The sequence below is a fragment of the Ictidomys tridecemlineatus genome, chromosome 4 (genome assembly GCF_052094955.1).
Source record: "Ictidomys tridecemlineatus isolate mIctTri1 chromosome 4, mIctTri1.hap1, whole genome shotgun sequence".
Lineage (NCBI taxonomy): Eukaryota > Metazoa > Chordata > Mammalia > Rodentia > Sciuridae > Ictidomys > Ictidomys tridecemlineatus.
The window spans coordinates 21,505,499-21,522,174 of record NC_135480.1 but is presented as its reverse complement, the minus strand read 5'-3'; the positions used below and the strand labels follow the sequence as shown (position 1 = coordinate 21,522,174).

The window sequence follows — 16,676 nt, the reverse complement described above, 5'->3', positions numbered from 1 at the left end:
CAAGCCCCCTTCCCGTCTCAGCCTGTTTCTGCGTTTCCGGAAGGAGGCTGTTGGGCTGGGCGGGTACTTCCCAATCTTTTCATGACCGAGAGCATCTTTCATTGATGTGCTTGGTGACATAAGTTGTCTGGGGTGGAATTCTAGGCTGGCACTGACCCTTAGTGAGGTGTGAGATGCCCTAGTCCGGAGCACCTGGTTTGTTGTGCACGACACCAGCCACCAGCCGAGTGCAGCTGGGGTCACGCTGTGCTGCGGAACAGGCATCTGTCAGCCTGGGGCACTCTGTGGCCAGGTGAGGGGCTGCTGGGATAAGCTTGGGGTGCTGGGGACACCTGGACCATCTCCCAAGCTCTCCAGGTGCCTGCAGGGAGGTGAGTATGACAGCCGGTCACCAGTGACGAGTCCCGCTCCCTCACCTGTTGAGGTCTGAACATTAGAGAAGCTCCCAAGGCCGCGGCAGGCAGATAAAGCAGGGTTTATTTACAAAGGGGACACAGACTTCTCCCACGAGGGGGAAGGGCCACAGCTGTATCCTGGGATCCCTAGAAGCGAGGTGTCCTGCCTTTTTACAGGTCCTGGGCTTCCTTTGTTCCCTGCCTCTTCCCCTTACCTTCTCCTTCCGGCAGGTGACTGGGCCCAGGAATGTCAGGTGGGACACAGGTGGGCTGAAGGGGGAGGGCAGGTGGAGCCCAGGACGCATCAATTGACAACCTTCTGGCTCCCGGTGTGGAGGGGCCATCCCTGGACGGGTGGCCTGAGCAGCAGGTGGGAGCAGGGCAGGTTAGCTGACGGGGTGGACGAGAGTCATTTGGGAGTCATTTGTCGAGTCTGAGGTCAATGTTTGTACTTGGAAGTCACACAGACGGCATGGGGCAGATCTTGTGAGCAACCTGAGACAGAGGGTCCCCACCTGGGGTGGGCGTCATTGCGCCAACACCAGGACCCTGGCCCGCGTGCCGACCTGAGGGGAGGCCGAGCGGAGTGTGGAAATAACTCTGGCACCTTGGTACCCGGGGAACCCAGTCTGAGAACCACTGAAGGCCATCCTTCTCCCTCCTCAAAACGGCCCCTCTGCGGCCTTGGAGGAGGGGCCTGGAGGCCTGGCCACCTGAAGGCCGGGCCCAGCGCCTCTGTGGTTGGTCCAGCCACGAGGGGGGAGGAGACGGGGTCCAGCGACCCCCGCAGCCCCCGCCACCTTGATGCCCTCCGTGGGCCCCGTGGCCTTCCCTCCGCAGAGGTCCCCAGCTCCCTCCCAAGTGCCTTTCGAACATCTTTTTTGAGGATCCACAAAGTCCCCAGACTTCCTGTCCCACCTCCAGTTCCCTCCCGCTCCTTGAGGTGGACGAGGGCCCCCCCCCCCCCCCCCCCGCTGGCCACAGCTGGAGGTGAGTGGGCGGGGCCAGCAGCCAGGTCCCGACAGGGATTGGAGCGCGCACGTGTCTGTCATGCCAGTCTGGCCAATGGGCTGTGAGTGTGTCCCCAACGTCAGAAGCCCCTTAGAGAGGTGCATCTGGTGGCCCAGCAGACGGTTCCCTCTGGACGGTGGGACGTAACGTGGCACAGGAGGTGTAGGGAGGTCTGAGCTTTGCAAAACGATGGCTGAAAGGGGCAAGGAATTGGCTTCCCCTGCGAAGGGCGACGGAGAGCCCCAGCTTCAGATTAAGACAGACCCGGATCTGAATTCTGGCTGTGGCACCGCGCTGTGCGACCTGAGACAAGGGAACCACCTCCCTGAGCCCTGATTCCCTCAGCTGACGAATGGACGGGGGTTGACTGTTTCCTTGGAGGGTTCAGGAGGTTGTGCCCGTCCTGGGCGCACAGTAAGAGCCCGCCCGCCCGCCGAGCGCCCGCTGCTGGTGGCTGTCAACCGTATTAGCTGCCATGTGCTGCTCCCTGGGCCAGCGTTTCCCATGAATCAGGAGGAAGGTTCGATTTTGATCCGACTTTCGCAGAGAAGGGAACTCGGTTGCTTGCAGTTAGGAACTTGCCCGGGGCCCACCCTGGCAGAGTTGGGATTCAGGCTGGGCAGCGGCGCCCTCCTTCCCAGCGCCCGGCCTGCCCAAGGTGGGCTCAGGGCTCTGCCTCCTGTCCCCGCCCTCTCCCTCCTGTCCTGTGTTTCCCACCTGGTCACCTAGAGGTGGTCGGAGGCTCTGCCCAGCAGACAGGTTCCTCTGGGGCCCGTCCTCTGCAAACCTGGCGCACTGGCTGGAACACGCAGCGGACCTGGTTGTCAGGAACACAGGGGGCTGTTCACAAGGCACTGTGTTTATTTTGGCCCCCGCAGCGGGTCCCACCCCAGAGACAAGCTTTGCTTCAGCAGGCAGAGAACAGGGACCCCAGAGCCGGCCTCCAGCACATGCATCTCAGCCTCACCCTTCTGCAGAGCCTTCTGGCCTCCTAAGCCTGCTTTGTCCAAATCAGAGAGTGTTACAAGAGACAGACTCCTTACCAAATTCCTGGTCTGCCATTTTAAATAGAGTACTCTGAGACCAGAGAGAGAAAGTGCTTTGACCAAAGGCACACAGCAGAGACTTACAGAACATGAGCCCGGGCTCCAGACTCCCAGTCCAGTGCTCCTTATGCCCCGCTCCCTGCCTAAGTGTCTGCTCCCCGTCCAGGTGGGGCACAGAATCTGGAGGTGGCCACAGGACATCTCTGTGATGCTGGGCAGCTCACTTGGCCTCCCTGAACCTCAGGGTACTCCTGTGATCAGGTGCCTCCTGTCTCTTGTGGTTGTTGAAAGATTAAAGACGGTCACTTCCGTGGGGCTGGCCTCCAGTTCCAAGAGCACAGGTCTCTGCATACATGTGGGTTAAAGTCAACCCCCAGCCAAGAGGACAGAGGGGTCAGCCCATCCCAGCCTCTGGTGCAAGCCATGGTCCTGTCTCCTCATCTGGTGGGAAGCAGGAACCCAGGAAAGCAGCGTCAGGTGTGGTCACTGTGAGGGCTGTCCACCCCGTGCCAGCTGTGGCAGAGGGCCTGGACGGGGACTTCTCACTTATTCCTCACAACACGCCCAGTGTGGTTGAGCAAAACTGCCCACGGGGACAGATGAGGAGACCGAGGGCCCCAGAGGCTGAGACACAGAGGTTCAAAGGGGAGGAGCCGGGATGGAACCTCGTGTGCTGGGCTCTGGAGCAGAGGGAGGGGCCGTCCTCCTGCAGCCCCCAGTCCTGGGTGGCTCTGGGCTCTGCCAGAGGGTCTGGAGAGGGGCGAGCAGCTGGGGCATCCGGAGTGACCACAGGTCCAGCCTGGCCCAGGAGAGGGCGTGGCAGAGAGGAGGCCCCAGGGAGCCCCGCTGGCTGTGCGCTGGCCACTGCAGCCGCGTCACACACCCTTCCCACTGTGTCCTAGGAGGGCACAGCCCCGTCCCCTCCCAGGGTGCGTCAGGAGAAGCTGAGGACCTGGTGGCCCAGGCGCAGCCCGGCACCTCCTTTCCCTGCAGCAAAGCCAAGAAATGGCCGGGTCAGGCCCATGGCCAGAGGGCGCATGGCGTGGGGGACGCTGGTTAGGCCTGGGCTCTGGTCCTGCCTGGGCCCTAGCAGGTCCTCGGGGCTCTGATGTGGAGTGCTCTGACCTAGCACCACAGGCACAGACACACTAAGGAAATGACAGGGAGCAGCTCTGGAGCCCCGCCCACTAAGCACAGGAAGGTGCTCTTCTCAATCACCACTTTAAAGTTGGAGAGAGCAAGGCTCAGAGAGGTGGGGTCATTTGCCCAAAGTCACTCAGCACACAAATGGTAGCAGAGAGCTCCTGCCCAGGCAGGCTGGCTCCTACGTCCTCACTCCTAACTCCAGGTCCCCAGGGCAAATCGCTATCCCCAGGAAGAGGATTGTTACCATCTCCTTCCTGCACACTGCAGGATGAGGCTGGCCACGGCCCCTCCGGGTGGGGACCCAGGACTGAGGCCCCTTGTTTTGCAGGTCCACCCACCATGGAAGGCGACTGTCTGAGCTGCATGAAGTACTTAATGTTTGTTTTCAACTTCTTCATATTCGTAAGTCCCCCGGTCTCCCGGGCTCTGTGGGGTGGCACAACTGCTCCTGCTTTGAACTGTCATACAGGCGGGTCCCTGGGGCAGGATGGACCCTGGACGGGGCGGGAGGTGGGGGAGCTCAGGCCTGGCCACTGCCTGGGGACCTGGCCCTGTGAGGAGCGGGGAAGGGGCCAGAGCAGGAGCCCCCCTGGAGCAGACCCCGCCCAGGAGAGCTGGAGGGACCCCGCAGCCACCTGAGGTGCGGAGAAATCTCTCCGGGACCTGGGACCAGCGCCCACCTTCCATTCCAGCGCTGCCCTTGAGCTGTGTGATTTGAAACACACCTCGCCTCTCTGAACCTCAGTATCTTCATCTCTGTGTCTTTGAGGTGTTAGGGATTGACCCGGCCGCACCCCAGGCCTGCGCTGTGTTCTCCTCTGAGGCAGGAGGACCCGTTTCCCAGGCTGGCCTGGACACCCTCCTTTCTCGCCTCCCGAGGCGCTGCCCTTACAGCTGCGGGCCTCCTCACCTCCTGCTGGCCACTTCAGGGGGGTTTGGAAAATAAAGCAAAGTCTAGGTCCTCCGCAGCCAGCCTAGGGGCTCTGCCTGGGAGGGGACAGCCCCTGAGCTCCCGTGGCCAGCCCCCTGCTGGGGCAGCACGGTGTCCCCTGCCAGCGCCCTGAGCACGCCCCGCCTCTGCCCGGGCCTGGCCCAGGGCACCTGCTGAGCCACCCTCCTTCCTCCCGGGCAGCTGGGAGGCACCTGCCTGCTGGGCGTGGGCACCTGGGTCATGGTGGACCCCACCGGCTTCCGGGAGGTGGTGGCGGCCAACCCCCTGCTCTTCACCGGGGCCTACGTCCTGCTGGCCATGGGCGGCCTGCTCTTCCTCCTCGGCTTCCTGGGCTGCTGCGGGGCCGTCCGCGAGAACAAGTGTCTGCTGCTGTTTGTGAGTAGCCCTTGGTCACACGTCACCGTGGGTGCTCTGGGGCGGGAGGTGGGCTCCAGGCCACCCGGACCAAGTCCTTCCCACTCCCGGGACCAGGGCCTGGCACCTCCAGCCCTCTCACTGTGTATCCGACGTCCCGTGACTGGCCCAGAGTCCCCCAGGGAGTTGGTGGCAGGGGGTTCAGGACTGAGACCTCAGGCCCGGGGTCCTGTGCTGGCCAGGTGCCTCCCCCACCCCGTGCCGCTGGGGGCTTCTCCCAAGGAGCCAAGCCAGGGCCCCTGACCAGCGCACACCCACCGTGTCCATGCTCCAGGCGCCCGGGGGACTGTCCAGGAACAGGGTGGTCCTCACCTGTGCCCCTCACTTTTGCTGGCCCCCGGAGCCTGCTGTTTGTGCCAGGCCCCTGCCTGCAGTTTGGGCACGCAGCAGCCCCAGGTGGAGAGTGGCCTTGGCCTCTGGGACCAGGAGAACGTCCACGTCATCCAGGATGTTTCTCTCTCTCTCTCTCTCTCTCTCTCCTTTTTTGGGTACTAGGGATGAAACCCAGAGGTGCTTAACCACCGAGCCATATCCCTGCCCTTTTTTAAAAATATATATATATGTATCTTATTTTGAGAAGGGGTCTTGCTAAGTTGCTCAGCACCTCACTAAGTTGCTGAGGCTGGCTTTCAACTTGCAATCCTCCTGCCTCAGCCTCCCAGCAGCTGGGATTACAGGCACGTGCCCCTGCGCCCGGCTCATGATGTTTCTCTTTATTTTCTTTCAAAGATTCTAATACATGGCTCCTTAGGAGTCTAGCTATGGAAGCCTTCTTCACCTTTCAGATAACCCAAGCCGAGAATAGATGGCGGGGTTTCTGGAAGGTTCTGATTTGTTAAACAGTCCCATCCTCCTATGATGGTTGTGCAGCCCACTTGGGGCTGAGGATGCGTGGAGGCTGGGGGCGGCATCCCCTCCTTCCTGGCCAGGATGGAAGGCAGCCCATGAGGATGTGCCAGGCAGTCGACAAGCCTGGGTTTGAGAGCGTGCTCTGCCTGCTCCCGAGCTGTGTGACTCCAGTCTGCCTCCTTACCCTCTCTGAGCCTTAGTGTCTTGCCCAGCTGGAGGCTGGGGCCACAGGGGACCGGCATGGACGTGGCTCCTCTGGTCCTGCTGACCTCCTTACACTTGGCGCCTTGGGCCCCTGCTCACTTTTCTGGCCTTTGGGTCATGTCGTCCCTCCACTAAGAAATTCCACTGTCCCGCGGGCTAGGAGAGCCTCAGGCTGAGCCCCGCCCTGCTGCAGGTCTCTGCTTGGGGTTTGCGTGTGGCCACTGTGGCTGCTCTCGTGGGCCGCGGGTGACCGATGGGGAGCCGTCAAACCAGGAGCCTGCCAGGTCCCGGGTGAGCCAGCACCAGGTGCTGCCGGAGACAGGCACCGGCTAGTGGCTCCTCCCAGGTCAGAACTGGCGCTGCGGTTCACACTCACTGCATGGCGGGGTGCTCCACATCCAGAGAGGTCACCATCTGTGACCTGGGTGACGGGAGCTTTGGGGCCCATTGGTCACCAACCCTGTAAACAGACAAACTGTTCATTTTAAAAAGACAGAAGGTCCGCGAGCGCCCCCTGCAGGAACTTCTCGGCTGCGTCAGCGGGAGCCTGAGAAACTGGCCTCCGGTGTGGGGGGTGGGGTCCTGGGGGCTGCAGAAAGATCCTGGTCTTCCCTCCCCGCACCTCGGCCGGGCTGCCCGCTGTTCACAGGTCGGGACATGAAGCCAGCGGGCTCTCCGTGCCAGCAGGCCCTGCCACTGCCACCATTAAGCTAAATGCTCCCTGCAAACCTTCCGGCTGCACCGTGTCTGCTCTGCTGGTGCCCAGGGAGAGACTGAGACCCGGGGGCGGGACGGGACCTGCCACTGTCACGCTCCAAGAGGGCAGGTCTTTGCCACCTACTCCTGTCCAGCCCTGCCTCCCCTGTCCTCCAGCTCCTCAGCCTCTGCTGTCCCTCTCTGGAACTCCCTGGCCTCCCGCCCCCCACCAGGCCCAAGGCACATCAGCTGGCCAGTGTGGGTCAGAGGGGGGACACCAGGACCAGGCCTCTGTCCCCGACCTGGGTGGTGCAAAGTTCCCCTGAGACCAGGCAGTGTGGCCAGGGCCTGTGTATGCTTCTCTGTTGTGTTCACACGTGTGTGCGCGCGCGTGTGTGCGCGTGTGCTGCGGGTACCTGCGCAGGCCTGTGGTGTGCACGCTCCTGGGAGAGGCTCTGCAGCTTCTGGAAGGTTTTCCAGAAGGTTCACGACCTAAAAAATAAGAACCTGAAGAGGGGCACAAGTCTTCGCCCCTGGAAGCTTCTGGGGTCTTCTAGAAGCCTTTGATTTCCTCCTGAACCTGCCGGGGGCCCGGCTGGCCTGGAAGGGTCACTTCAGGACCCTGGCTCGAAGGTCTGCAGCAGGCAGCTGAGCAGCCTGTGCGCCGAGCTGAGCCCCCACAGGGCCTGGGGACAGTCAGCCCAATGAGCAGGCCTCATACAGCCGGCTTCTGTGTGCAGAACAGAACGCTGGTGGCGACAGCTGTGTGCCACAGGACCGTGGCCCCGTCATGGGAGCCGTGTGCTATCCCTTTCTCCAAGTTGCCTACCTTGGACGAGCTCGAAGATTCTTTTCAGCCCATTTGTTTAAAGATCCTATGGTAAACAATATATTTTAATAAAAGTCTGCTAAATCGGAAAAGAGAACAGTTGAAAGAAGAGATGAGCGTATTTAAAAGATAAACGAGCTGGACTGTACGTGAAGCATGTAAGTCTGGTAAATATTTATTAGAAATGAGGACTGAAGCAGACGTCGCCCGTAGGCAGACGGTGAGAAGCTCAGAGATGCCTGCGAGTAGGGAAAACGGCCGTTTCTGTGGGCAAAATCGTTGCTGCCTCTCCCCATCCTGAGCAAAGTGTTGTGAGCCGGGTGTTGGGGTCCAGGCACCTGGGTGCTCGGGCCAATGGGATGAGGTCAGAGGAGCTCCAGGCAGATGAGCTAGGGGAGCAGGTCAGGGATCCCCAGATTCCTGGTGGCCGGGCCGTGGGAAGTGGAGGAAGTCCTTCCATGCTGGACAGGAGCCGGTGGAAGTGAAGTTGTCACTGATGAGATGAGAGTGGCCCTGCCCATCCCCCCGGGTGACCCATGCCCACACTCATGTTACCCTCCACCCTCTGCCCGGGCCAACCCTGCCCCACTGCGGGAGCAGTGGGAGGGAGGTTGCCCCCCTTTCCTGGGAGCTGCCCCCCTGGTCCTCAGTGGCCAGATCATTTCCTCTCCTGAGGCTGCAGCTCAGTGCAGACCCCACAAGGCTGGGGAATGTGTCTGCCTTGAAAATTTTGGTTGCCAAGACCCAGCTCAGTGCCTGACCCCGGAGGTGCCCAATAATAGCCCTGGGAAGAAAGTACGGAGAGGAGACACCGTCCTAGGTGTGAGAAAGAACCTGAGCTTGGCTGTGTGTCCTGGGGCTGATTACTTAACCTCTCTCAGATTCCTCCTGTGCAGCATGGGGATAAGCACACCTTCTTCCCATCTGTAGTTTGTGATGGCCTGAGAAGATGTGGGCCTTAGCCCTGCTCCTTGTGTGGGTAGGCACTCGGTAAGTAGGAAATGGAGAGTGGCTGTCTGCCTGGAAGAGGCCCTGCAGACTATTTGCAAGTTTTAAGACCTGGATGTTCATATGGCTTCCAAGATGACGGGAGGTGAAGAGGCAGTTGAAGTCCCCGTGGTACCACTGACCAGCTGTACCAGCCTGGGCAAAGGACTGCTTCTCTCAGAGCCACACCGCCGTCAGTGAAATGGGGGTGCTGCTCTAAGAGCCCTGCCTCCCGGGATGAGGCGATGCTCCACGGGGCGCCGGTGCCTGGGTAGCGCATGCTCCGTCGGTGGCCGCGACGGCTGTTTTCCGGAGGCGCCGCCAGAGCGCGGAGCTCCCTCCCCTTCCCAGCACGCGTCTCAGCGCCCGCTCGGTCCTGCGGGTGTGGACGCAGAGCGCTTCCCCGGATCATCTGGTCCAAGCTCAGCGAAGGCGTCCCGCGCATGGGGCCGATGGAGGAGCGCAGGGCGTGCGACCCGCCTCCTCGGTGACTTAGAGCTCCGTCGGCCACCGCTGGGAGCGTCACGGAGCAAGGACACCTTTGCCAGCCCTTTGCCGGCCCCAGGACCTGCCAACAGCCAGAAGCGGACAGAGGGCGGAGGGGCCGTGCAGAGGCGGCGCGGTTCAGAGCCGGGTGACCATCCCAAGGCCAGTGCCAGGACCCTGGCCAGGCGCCGCCATCACTGTCACCGGGAGGAGGCTGCAGAGGCAGGGGACCCGCACTCGGTGGCCACCCGACCCAAGAGCTGTCCACACCCGGAGGAGTTGGTGGCCACAGAATGGCAGGGCACCAGGAGGCCTTCCCGTGAGGGAGCTCCGCTACTTGAAATTAGCCCTCCCTGGCCCCAACTTTCAGGGAGTGCAGGAGCGCTGTGGGGTCACCTGAGGTGCCAGGCAGGCCACATGGCTGATGGAGCCAGGTCACCCTTCGACCTGTGGGGCCATCCCTGAGCTGCCGCCTCAGCAGAGCAGAGGAGCAGGACGCACGCCGCAGAGAGCCAGTCGGCGAGGAAAGCTGCTCAGATGTCCCGAGCTCACCCACTGGACCAGCCGGTCCCCTCCAGCGCTGGGGCAGCTGTCCGGCCCTGCCACGGTCACTCGGCTTTCATGACACGCAACACCTGTACTGTCCCTATGTCTTCACCCGGCCCCAGCCCCATGAAGTGGGGTGATCAGCCCACTCTATGGATGAGAAGACTGAGACTCAAAGAGGTTTGAATGACTGTCCCCAGTCGCACAGACTGGGACAGACACCTGTGATGTCCTGACCTGAGCCCAGGACCCCTGGCCTCTGTCCATCCAGGATGTCCACCGCATGCAATGCTGAGGGCTTGGGGTGCCACCGAGGTGTCCGTGACAGTGTGCAAGAGCCAGTCTTGGGCACATCAGGGGTTTAGTCCTGCGTGGGAGCTTCCTGATGGGGTGACAGTGGCCCTTGAAAGCACCAAGGCTCCAGTCCTGCCGAGGACCGAAGGCAGGCCCTTCCTTTCTTCTGCCAGCAGCCCTCAGCCCACAGCAGTGCCCAGGAGGACCAGGATTGAGAGGCAGCAGGAGGCAAGGGCCGTTCACTCCTGGACTCACTCATCCACCTGACAGCTGCCGGGGCACCTTCCTTGGGCACTGAGCGCGGGGCAGCCCAGGGCAGGAAGGGCGCCCCCTGCTGACCTAGTGGAGAAAGGGGGCGGGGCTTGCCCTGGAGTAGCAGGCAAGGAGGGCGGGGCTTTCCTGGCAGAGGCAGCCCCTCCTCCAGGTCCTTAAAACCAGAGGCACCCAGGCTAACCTGGGAAACAGCCGGAAATTCGGGGAGCGGAGCAGTTATATATCCAGCTCCCGGCCCTGGGGTTCAGATTCTGATATTCACAACACCTGGCCTCTGATCTTGCTTGTTACTTCCACTGAAGATCCAGGAGACCTGCTTACCGCCCACGGGAACCAGAGGTGGGTGGCAGGAAAGGTGCCTGGGGTGACGGTGGGGAAAACCAGCCTGGGATGCCCCAGTGTCGGTGTTCCCACGCTTGGACACTCTGCCTGGAGGGAGCCGGAATAGGGCTCAGCAGCAGCCTCCTCCCTGGGTAGGGCTGTTCAGCTCGTGCACTGCACAAAGGGACCTTCCTAAGGGGCACCATTTGCATTATTTATTTTTCACATTTTTATTACAACTTTGTTGATTCCAAAGATGGGCCATTGGTATCTTTAAGAAAACTGTCAACTTATGGCAGTGCCGTTGCTGAGTCTTGCATGTTTAGCGCACCAGGTCAGTTTCGCAGCCGACCGGCAGGGCCTCACTGAGCGGCCACTCTGTCCCCTCCGGCCCGTGCCGAGGTCTCAGAGCCCGCCCCCTGTCCCTGCAGTTCTTCCTGTTCATCCTGATCATCTTCCTGGCGGAGCTCTCGGCTGCGGTCCTGGCCTTCATCTTCAGGGAAAACGTAGGTACCGGGCCTCGCGCCACCTGCTACCCACCAAAGGCTGGCGGCCACTCAGGGCCAGCCCGTCCTCCTCAGAGGGCCTCACAGAGCCGCGGCCTCTCATCCGGGGCTCCAGCCCCACCATGACCTGGACCCCCAGCGCGGAGGGAGGCCCCAGGGGCTCTTCCTAGACGTTTCCGGAAGCTCACAGTGTCCTGCACTCCCAAGGCACCTGGTGCCAGCCAGGCCTGACCCTGGAGCCCTCCCTCCCGCCCACCCAGAGGTGGCCTGCGACGGTTGCCTCACAGTCTGAGGAGGCGGGTGGTCATGCCTGAGCCCGGGCAGGTGCTGGGTGGCGCCCTGGCTGAGCCGGGCTGCTGTCCTCTGGGCGCTGTGCCCCTGGGGGCCTGGTTTTCCCAGAGGCCCCAACGGCCAGGTATCGGCTCCCGCCCTGAGTCTCTGGGCTCCTCAGCAGAGGGACCTGGGCACAGAGGGGAGGGGGAGCGGGGACAGGCAGAGGCACAGCTGGCCCTGGGGGAGGAGGCCCAGAGGGGCCAGGAGGCAGCAGCCTGAGGCAGAAGCGTGCCCAGGGGCCTCTGCTGGGCAGCAGGAGGTGGTCGGCGACCTCAGGGAACAAGAGACATTTCCAAGGAGCAGCTCGGGTGGGAGGTGGGGGTGCAGCCCAGAGCCTGGGGGCCATAAGCCCTCTGCTGGGTGCCCAGCTCCGGGGGTGCCAGGACGCTTGTCACACCAGGGAGCGGGTGACCACGAAGGGGGCCACAGCCCGGGGACGTGGTGAGGCCTGCCCCGCTCTCTCCCCACCCAGCAGCAGAGGGGGACGGGGGCGGCGGTGTCCCCAGCGCAGCTCAGGCCCTCTCCCCCCCCAGCTCACGCGGGAGTTCTTCACCAAGGAGCTCACCAAGCACTATCAGGGCGACAACGACACGGACGTCTTCTCCGCCACCTGGAACTCGGTCATGATCACCGTGAGTGCCCCTGCCCGGGGCGGGGCGGTCGGAGTCCTTCTGTCCACGTGCCTGGCTGGACGTCACCCATGGGTGACAGCACTGCCCCACCGAGCGCAGCCCAGACTGGGCGGGAGGCCTGTTTGCCCCTGTGGGCGTGGACCCAGCATGACACGGCCACTGTGCATTGAGCACTTACTAGGTGCTGGGAGGCTGAATGGTCACTGCCACCCACTGTACAGACAGGACACGGGAGGCTCGGGGAGACCGAGTGGCCTTCCCACAGTCACACAGGACAGAGAGCCAGGCCACCCCCAGTCCTTCTGGCCCCTCCTCTGGGAGCCTGCGGGTCCTCTGTCCCCGGCTCCGGCTCCTGTCCAATCCGCCTGCTCGCTGTCCTCCCAGTTCGGCTGCTGTGGAGTCAACGGGCCTGAAGACTTCAAATTCGCATCAATTTACCAAATGCTGGCCCAAGACCGCGAGGAGGTGCCCGAGGCCTGCTGCCGGCGGGAGCCCCAGGGGCGGAAAGGGGTCCTGCTCAACAGGGAGGAGTGCGTCTCGGGGAGGAGCCTGTTCATCAACACGCAGGTACCGCCCTGGGCCGTGGAGCTGGCTGAGGGGAGAGACAGGAGGGAGAGGAGCGTGGCCGAGGCTGGCGTGGGCATCGGGGTTGGGGTTCAGGGGTGCGCAGGAGTCTTCCCGTGTTTCTTGAGCTTGGTTTTGAAAGTTCAGGTCAGGGGAGGGGACAGACCAGAACTTCCCAGTGGGAATCTTCTTAGCCATGCACTCTATTCCAGGGAAAGCTCACGTTTGTCACGTGGGAGCACCCCATGGTTCCCAGGGAGCACCCTGACTGTCCAAGGTTGGGAAAACTTCTAGACTTCTCTAGCAACCTGAAGCCCTTTCCCTTTCCCTATGTGTTGTGCTGGGGAAACAGGGCTCCAGGTTTGCCCCTTCCATGAGACACAAAATGCCCTTGCCCATCCATGTGAGTCAGCTTTCCGTTGCTGTGACAAAATGACTGAGAACTACCAGGTTAAAGAGGAAAGGTTTCCATTTGCGGTTGGCTGGCTCCATTGCTGTGGTGAAGCAGCCCATGGCGACAGGAGTGTGTGGGGAGCAGAGCTGCCCCCCTCATGGCAGCGGGGGAGCAAACAGAGAGCAGCTGTTATAACAAAGCCCCTCCCCCAAGCCCAGTCCACTATGAACCCATAAATGGATTAATCCACCGATCCTCATGATTTGGTCCCTTCCCCAACCCCACCTCTGAGCATGGCTGCGTGGGCGTCCTCCACACATGAGCTTTGGGGTGTTTCAGATCCAAACCCTAACACCTCTGCCCCGGCCTCGTACATGCACGAGGTCAGTCTGGGCAGGGGGACAGGAGGGGCCGAGGGGAGCTGGGCCACGCCTGTCCCTCGTGGACTGAGGCTCTCCTGGGAGAGCTCTGGGGCCCCAGAGCCAGCCAGGCCCTGGTCCCGGGGGGCCCCTGGTCTGGTTAGCGGAAGCCCAGGTCGGACGAGGTTCAAACAGCACAAAGGAACAGTGTGGCAGGTGACGATGGCCGTGACACAGGGAAAGCCAGGTGGGGGCTGCAGTGGGGTCCCAGAGGAGGACACTGTGGAGCAGGAGCCAGAGCCCCGAGGCGAGGAGCCTCTACAGCCTCAGCAGGGGCCCAGCACCTCTCCCCTGCGCGGCCCCAGGTGCAGGACCCGGGAGCCTCCGGGAGCCTCCCTTTGCCCCACACAGCCCTGCCTTCCTACGCTGGGGAAAAGGGACAAAGAAAGAATGAGGACCCTGGGATCAGGCCACCAGGAGTCTGGAGCAGCCCGGGCCGCCCTGGGATTTAGGTCCCCAGAGACCTGCATGGGTCAGCCACAGGAGGTGGGGTCCTGCTTCCACCTCAGGCCTCCAGGTCGAGGCCCAGCCTCCCAGCCTCCCCTGCAGCCAGGCCACAGAGTTCTAGCCAACAGGAGGTGACAGAGGTGGTGCGGCAGTCTGAGTCTCATCCTAAGAGAAAGCACCGTGTCTGCCCCCGGGGCCGGCAGAGCATCCAGAGGGGAGGAGCCCGGGCCACTGACAGGCCGCAGAGCGGAGCGGTCTCCCTAGTTCAGGGTCTGGAGTGGCCGGTTCTCTGTGCTCTGAAGGAGCCTGGGCTGTGGGGGCTCGTGGCCAGACTGACCTCCTTCCAGGGCCGCGAGCTCCTTCTCAGGAGGCTGCCCACGGCCCGTTCCTTCAGGGCGTCAGCGACCCGCTTCTGGACTCATCCTGTTGAGACCCCACCACCCACCAGGAGGCCAGTCACCTCCTGGCAGGGTGCAGCGTGGGTGACGTGGTCCCAAGGGTCTCAAAGGCCAACCCACCTGCTGGGCTCACTGCAGGGCCCAGGGGTCTTTGGGGATAATCCTGAGGGGCAGGGCGGCCGCCAGGCCCCAGGGGTCACCATCAGGGCCTGGGTCCCCCGCCCCTTGCCAGCCGCCCGGGGAAGCCTGGGAGTGCCGGTTCCAAGCTGGAGAAGGGAGCTGCTGTGTCTCCGTCCCCTGGTGCTGGGTGTGCGCGTGCGTGGTGTGTGACGGATTGTCCCCCAGGCACACGGGGACACCCACACCGGCTTTGCTCACTTTCCCCAATCGGGGCACGCTGAGAGGGATGCCACTCGCAGCAGGGACCGAAAGCACCTGCCACCCGCCACCCGTTCCAAGCGGAGCCCTGGGAGGAAGCGCATCCAAATGCCCCGTTTTACAGACGGGCACCTGAGGCCCAGAGAGGCTGAGTGAGCAGCCAGACCCGCCCAGCCGGCCAGTGGTGGGCTGGGCTGTGACCCAGGCAGGCGGGTCCCAGGCCATGTGTGGAACTGTCACCTGCCACCGCTCCCCTGGCCACGGCTGCCTCCTGTCTGCGCAGCCCCCTTGAAGCATCTCACAGACCCCGAGTGTGCTGGGGCGGAGGCGCCCTGGCTGTCCCTGGTGGGCAGGTGGCCCGCAGCAGGCCCTCCCAGGGCTGATCCCAAGACAGCCGCCTCCCCGTCCCCCTCCCCGGAGCAGGGCTGTGTCTTGCGTTTTGGGTTCAACACTGTGGCCTCTGGGGCTTTCCAAAGGGCAGACAGAGATTTCAAGTGGAACCCCGCAGGGGACAGCGGGAGACCAGGGCAGCCCCGGGGCCTGGTGGGGGAGTGGGGCTCTTGCTAGCCCCAGAGGGACCGCAGCCACACTGTTCCTGACCAACTGGCCTGGGGTAGGCCCCTGGGCTCCTCTGGGCTCTGTCCCGGTCACACAGCCTGTGGCTAGGCCCCGGGTGGCACTGCCCAGACAGGTCCAGGTGGGGAGATGCCCTCTCCGGGCTCCCGTCTCTGGAGGCTTCTGCCTCAGAGCCTGGCTGTGTCCCGTACTCTGCCACCTCCCCAGGGCATCTGCGGGGCTGAGTGCCTCCAGGCGAGGTTCCGAGGCCCAGGGACCCACAAGCACCGAGGACCAGACCACTGTGCTGGTGGCCTGTTCATAGCTGGGGTCCAGGGGGGCGGGGGCCTCCACTGCCCAGCTCCTGGTCAGCCTCCGCCGGGCGGGGCAGGTCCCATGCCGCTCCTCCCACCTCAGGCCCCGCTGTTGGCTCCACGTCCACCTGGGCAGGTGTCCCCAGGTGAGGAAGGAGCGCAGTTTTGAAGGCTGCGTTTCCTTGGGGTGATGTCTAAACTCCAGGAATCCAGGAATCCTCCTGCAGCCAGCCAGGCAGGTAATGAGGATGGGTGTGGGACAACAGGGACCCCCGGGGGCACGGGTCCCATTGATGGAGCAGCCGCTGGTAGGGCCACACCAGCACGGCTCGCCATGCTGGGCCTTCTGATTTCTCAAGAGCCGCAGGAGCGTGGACACCAAGGGCAGTGCCCAGCCTTCCAGAGGCCTGGGCTGCTGGTTTTCAGCCCCGCCCTGGGGGCTGGTGGCCAGGGACCTCGGGTCCTGCCAGGTCTCCCTCGTCCCACCTCCTCCACCCGCCATCTAGCCCAGCCCTGGGGCCACGCGCCATGACCCAGTGCTCACGCTGGCCGGGGCCCAGACTGTCCCTCAGGCGGTGGCGTCACCTCTGACCCTTCCCCCCAGGGCTGCTACGCGGTGATCCTCAACACCTTCGAGACCTACGTCTACCTGGCGGGGGCGCTCGCCATCGGGGTCCTGGCCATCGAGGTAAGTGAAGGCCCTCCCCAGGGGCCAGGCAGAGCGGGGGCGCACCCTCCGCCTCCCTTGGATCCTTGCCTGGGGGATCCCCGAGTGCGCGGAGGGGTGGTGAGCCCAGGGGGCCGCCCAGGCTGAGAGTCAGCCTTGGGCTATGGAGGTGACACTTCTGAGCCAGTCTCTGGGCAGTGGGACTGGGTAGCACTGTCACCCCCTCCAGGGGGCAGGGTGTGTGTTTTGGGTGCTGTCTTCCAGGAGTGGGATTGAGCCAAGGTCCCCAGGGCACACTGTGGAAGGCGACAGTGTCGCTGCTTCGGGGGACCAGCTGCAGCCTGTGGTTGGGGACCAGGCCCTTCCTAGGCAGGGCGGGGGATGTCCAGAGCCTGCTGGTCTGAGCCCGGTTACCCCCAAGCCCCAGACGGGAGCGCTGCAGGCCTTGAGCCACCACTAGGTGGCGCCCGGCCAGAGTCCAGCTCCTGGCCCTGCTTGTCCTAGACCAGGTCCCCAGGGCCAGTTTCCTCATCTGCCCCTCCCACAGTGTGAGGGCGTCAGGTGACAGGGACAGCACATCTGGGGTGGTGCAGGGACTCCGGGTGGGAGCCACACATGAT

The 16,676-nt window shown here is 63.2% G+C and overlaps 1 protein-coding gene across 8 annotated transcripts in view; it reads left to right on the top strand.

The window, feature by feature from the left end:
- The window catches only part of Tspan18 (tetraspanin 18), a 154,105-nt gene that overhangs the window by 134,327 nt on the left and 3,102 nt on the right, over positions 1-16,676 (top strand). For all 8 annotated transcript variants that reach the window (XM_078046182.1, XM_078046180.1, XM_078046175.1 and 5 more), the window contains 6 exons: positions 3,927-4,000; positions 4,731-4,925; positions 10,881-10,955; positions 11,822-11,920; positions 12,305-12,487; positions 15,994-16,077. In XM_078046182.1, coding sequence (XP_077902308.1) covers positions 3,938-4,000; positions 4,731-4,925; positions 10,881-10,955; positions 11,822-11,920; positions 12,305-12,487; positions 15,994-16,077 — 699 coding nt within the window. In that variant the 5' untranslated portion in view covers positions 3,927-3,937. The remainder of the gene's footprint in view (positions 1-3,926; positions 4,001-4,730; positions 4,926-10,880; positions 10,956-11,821; positions 11,921-12,304; positions 12,488-15,993; positions 16,078-16,676) is intronic.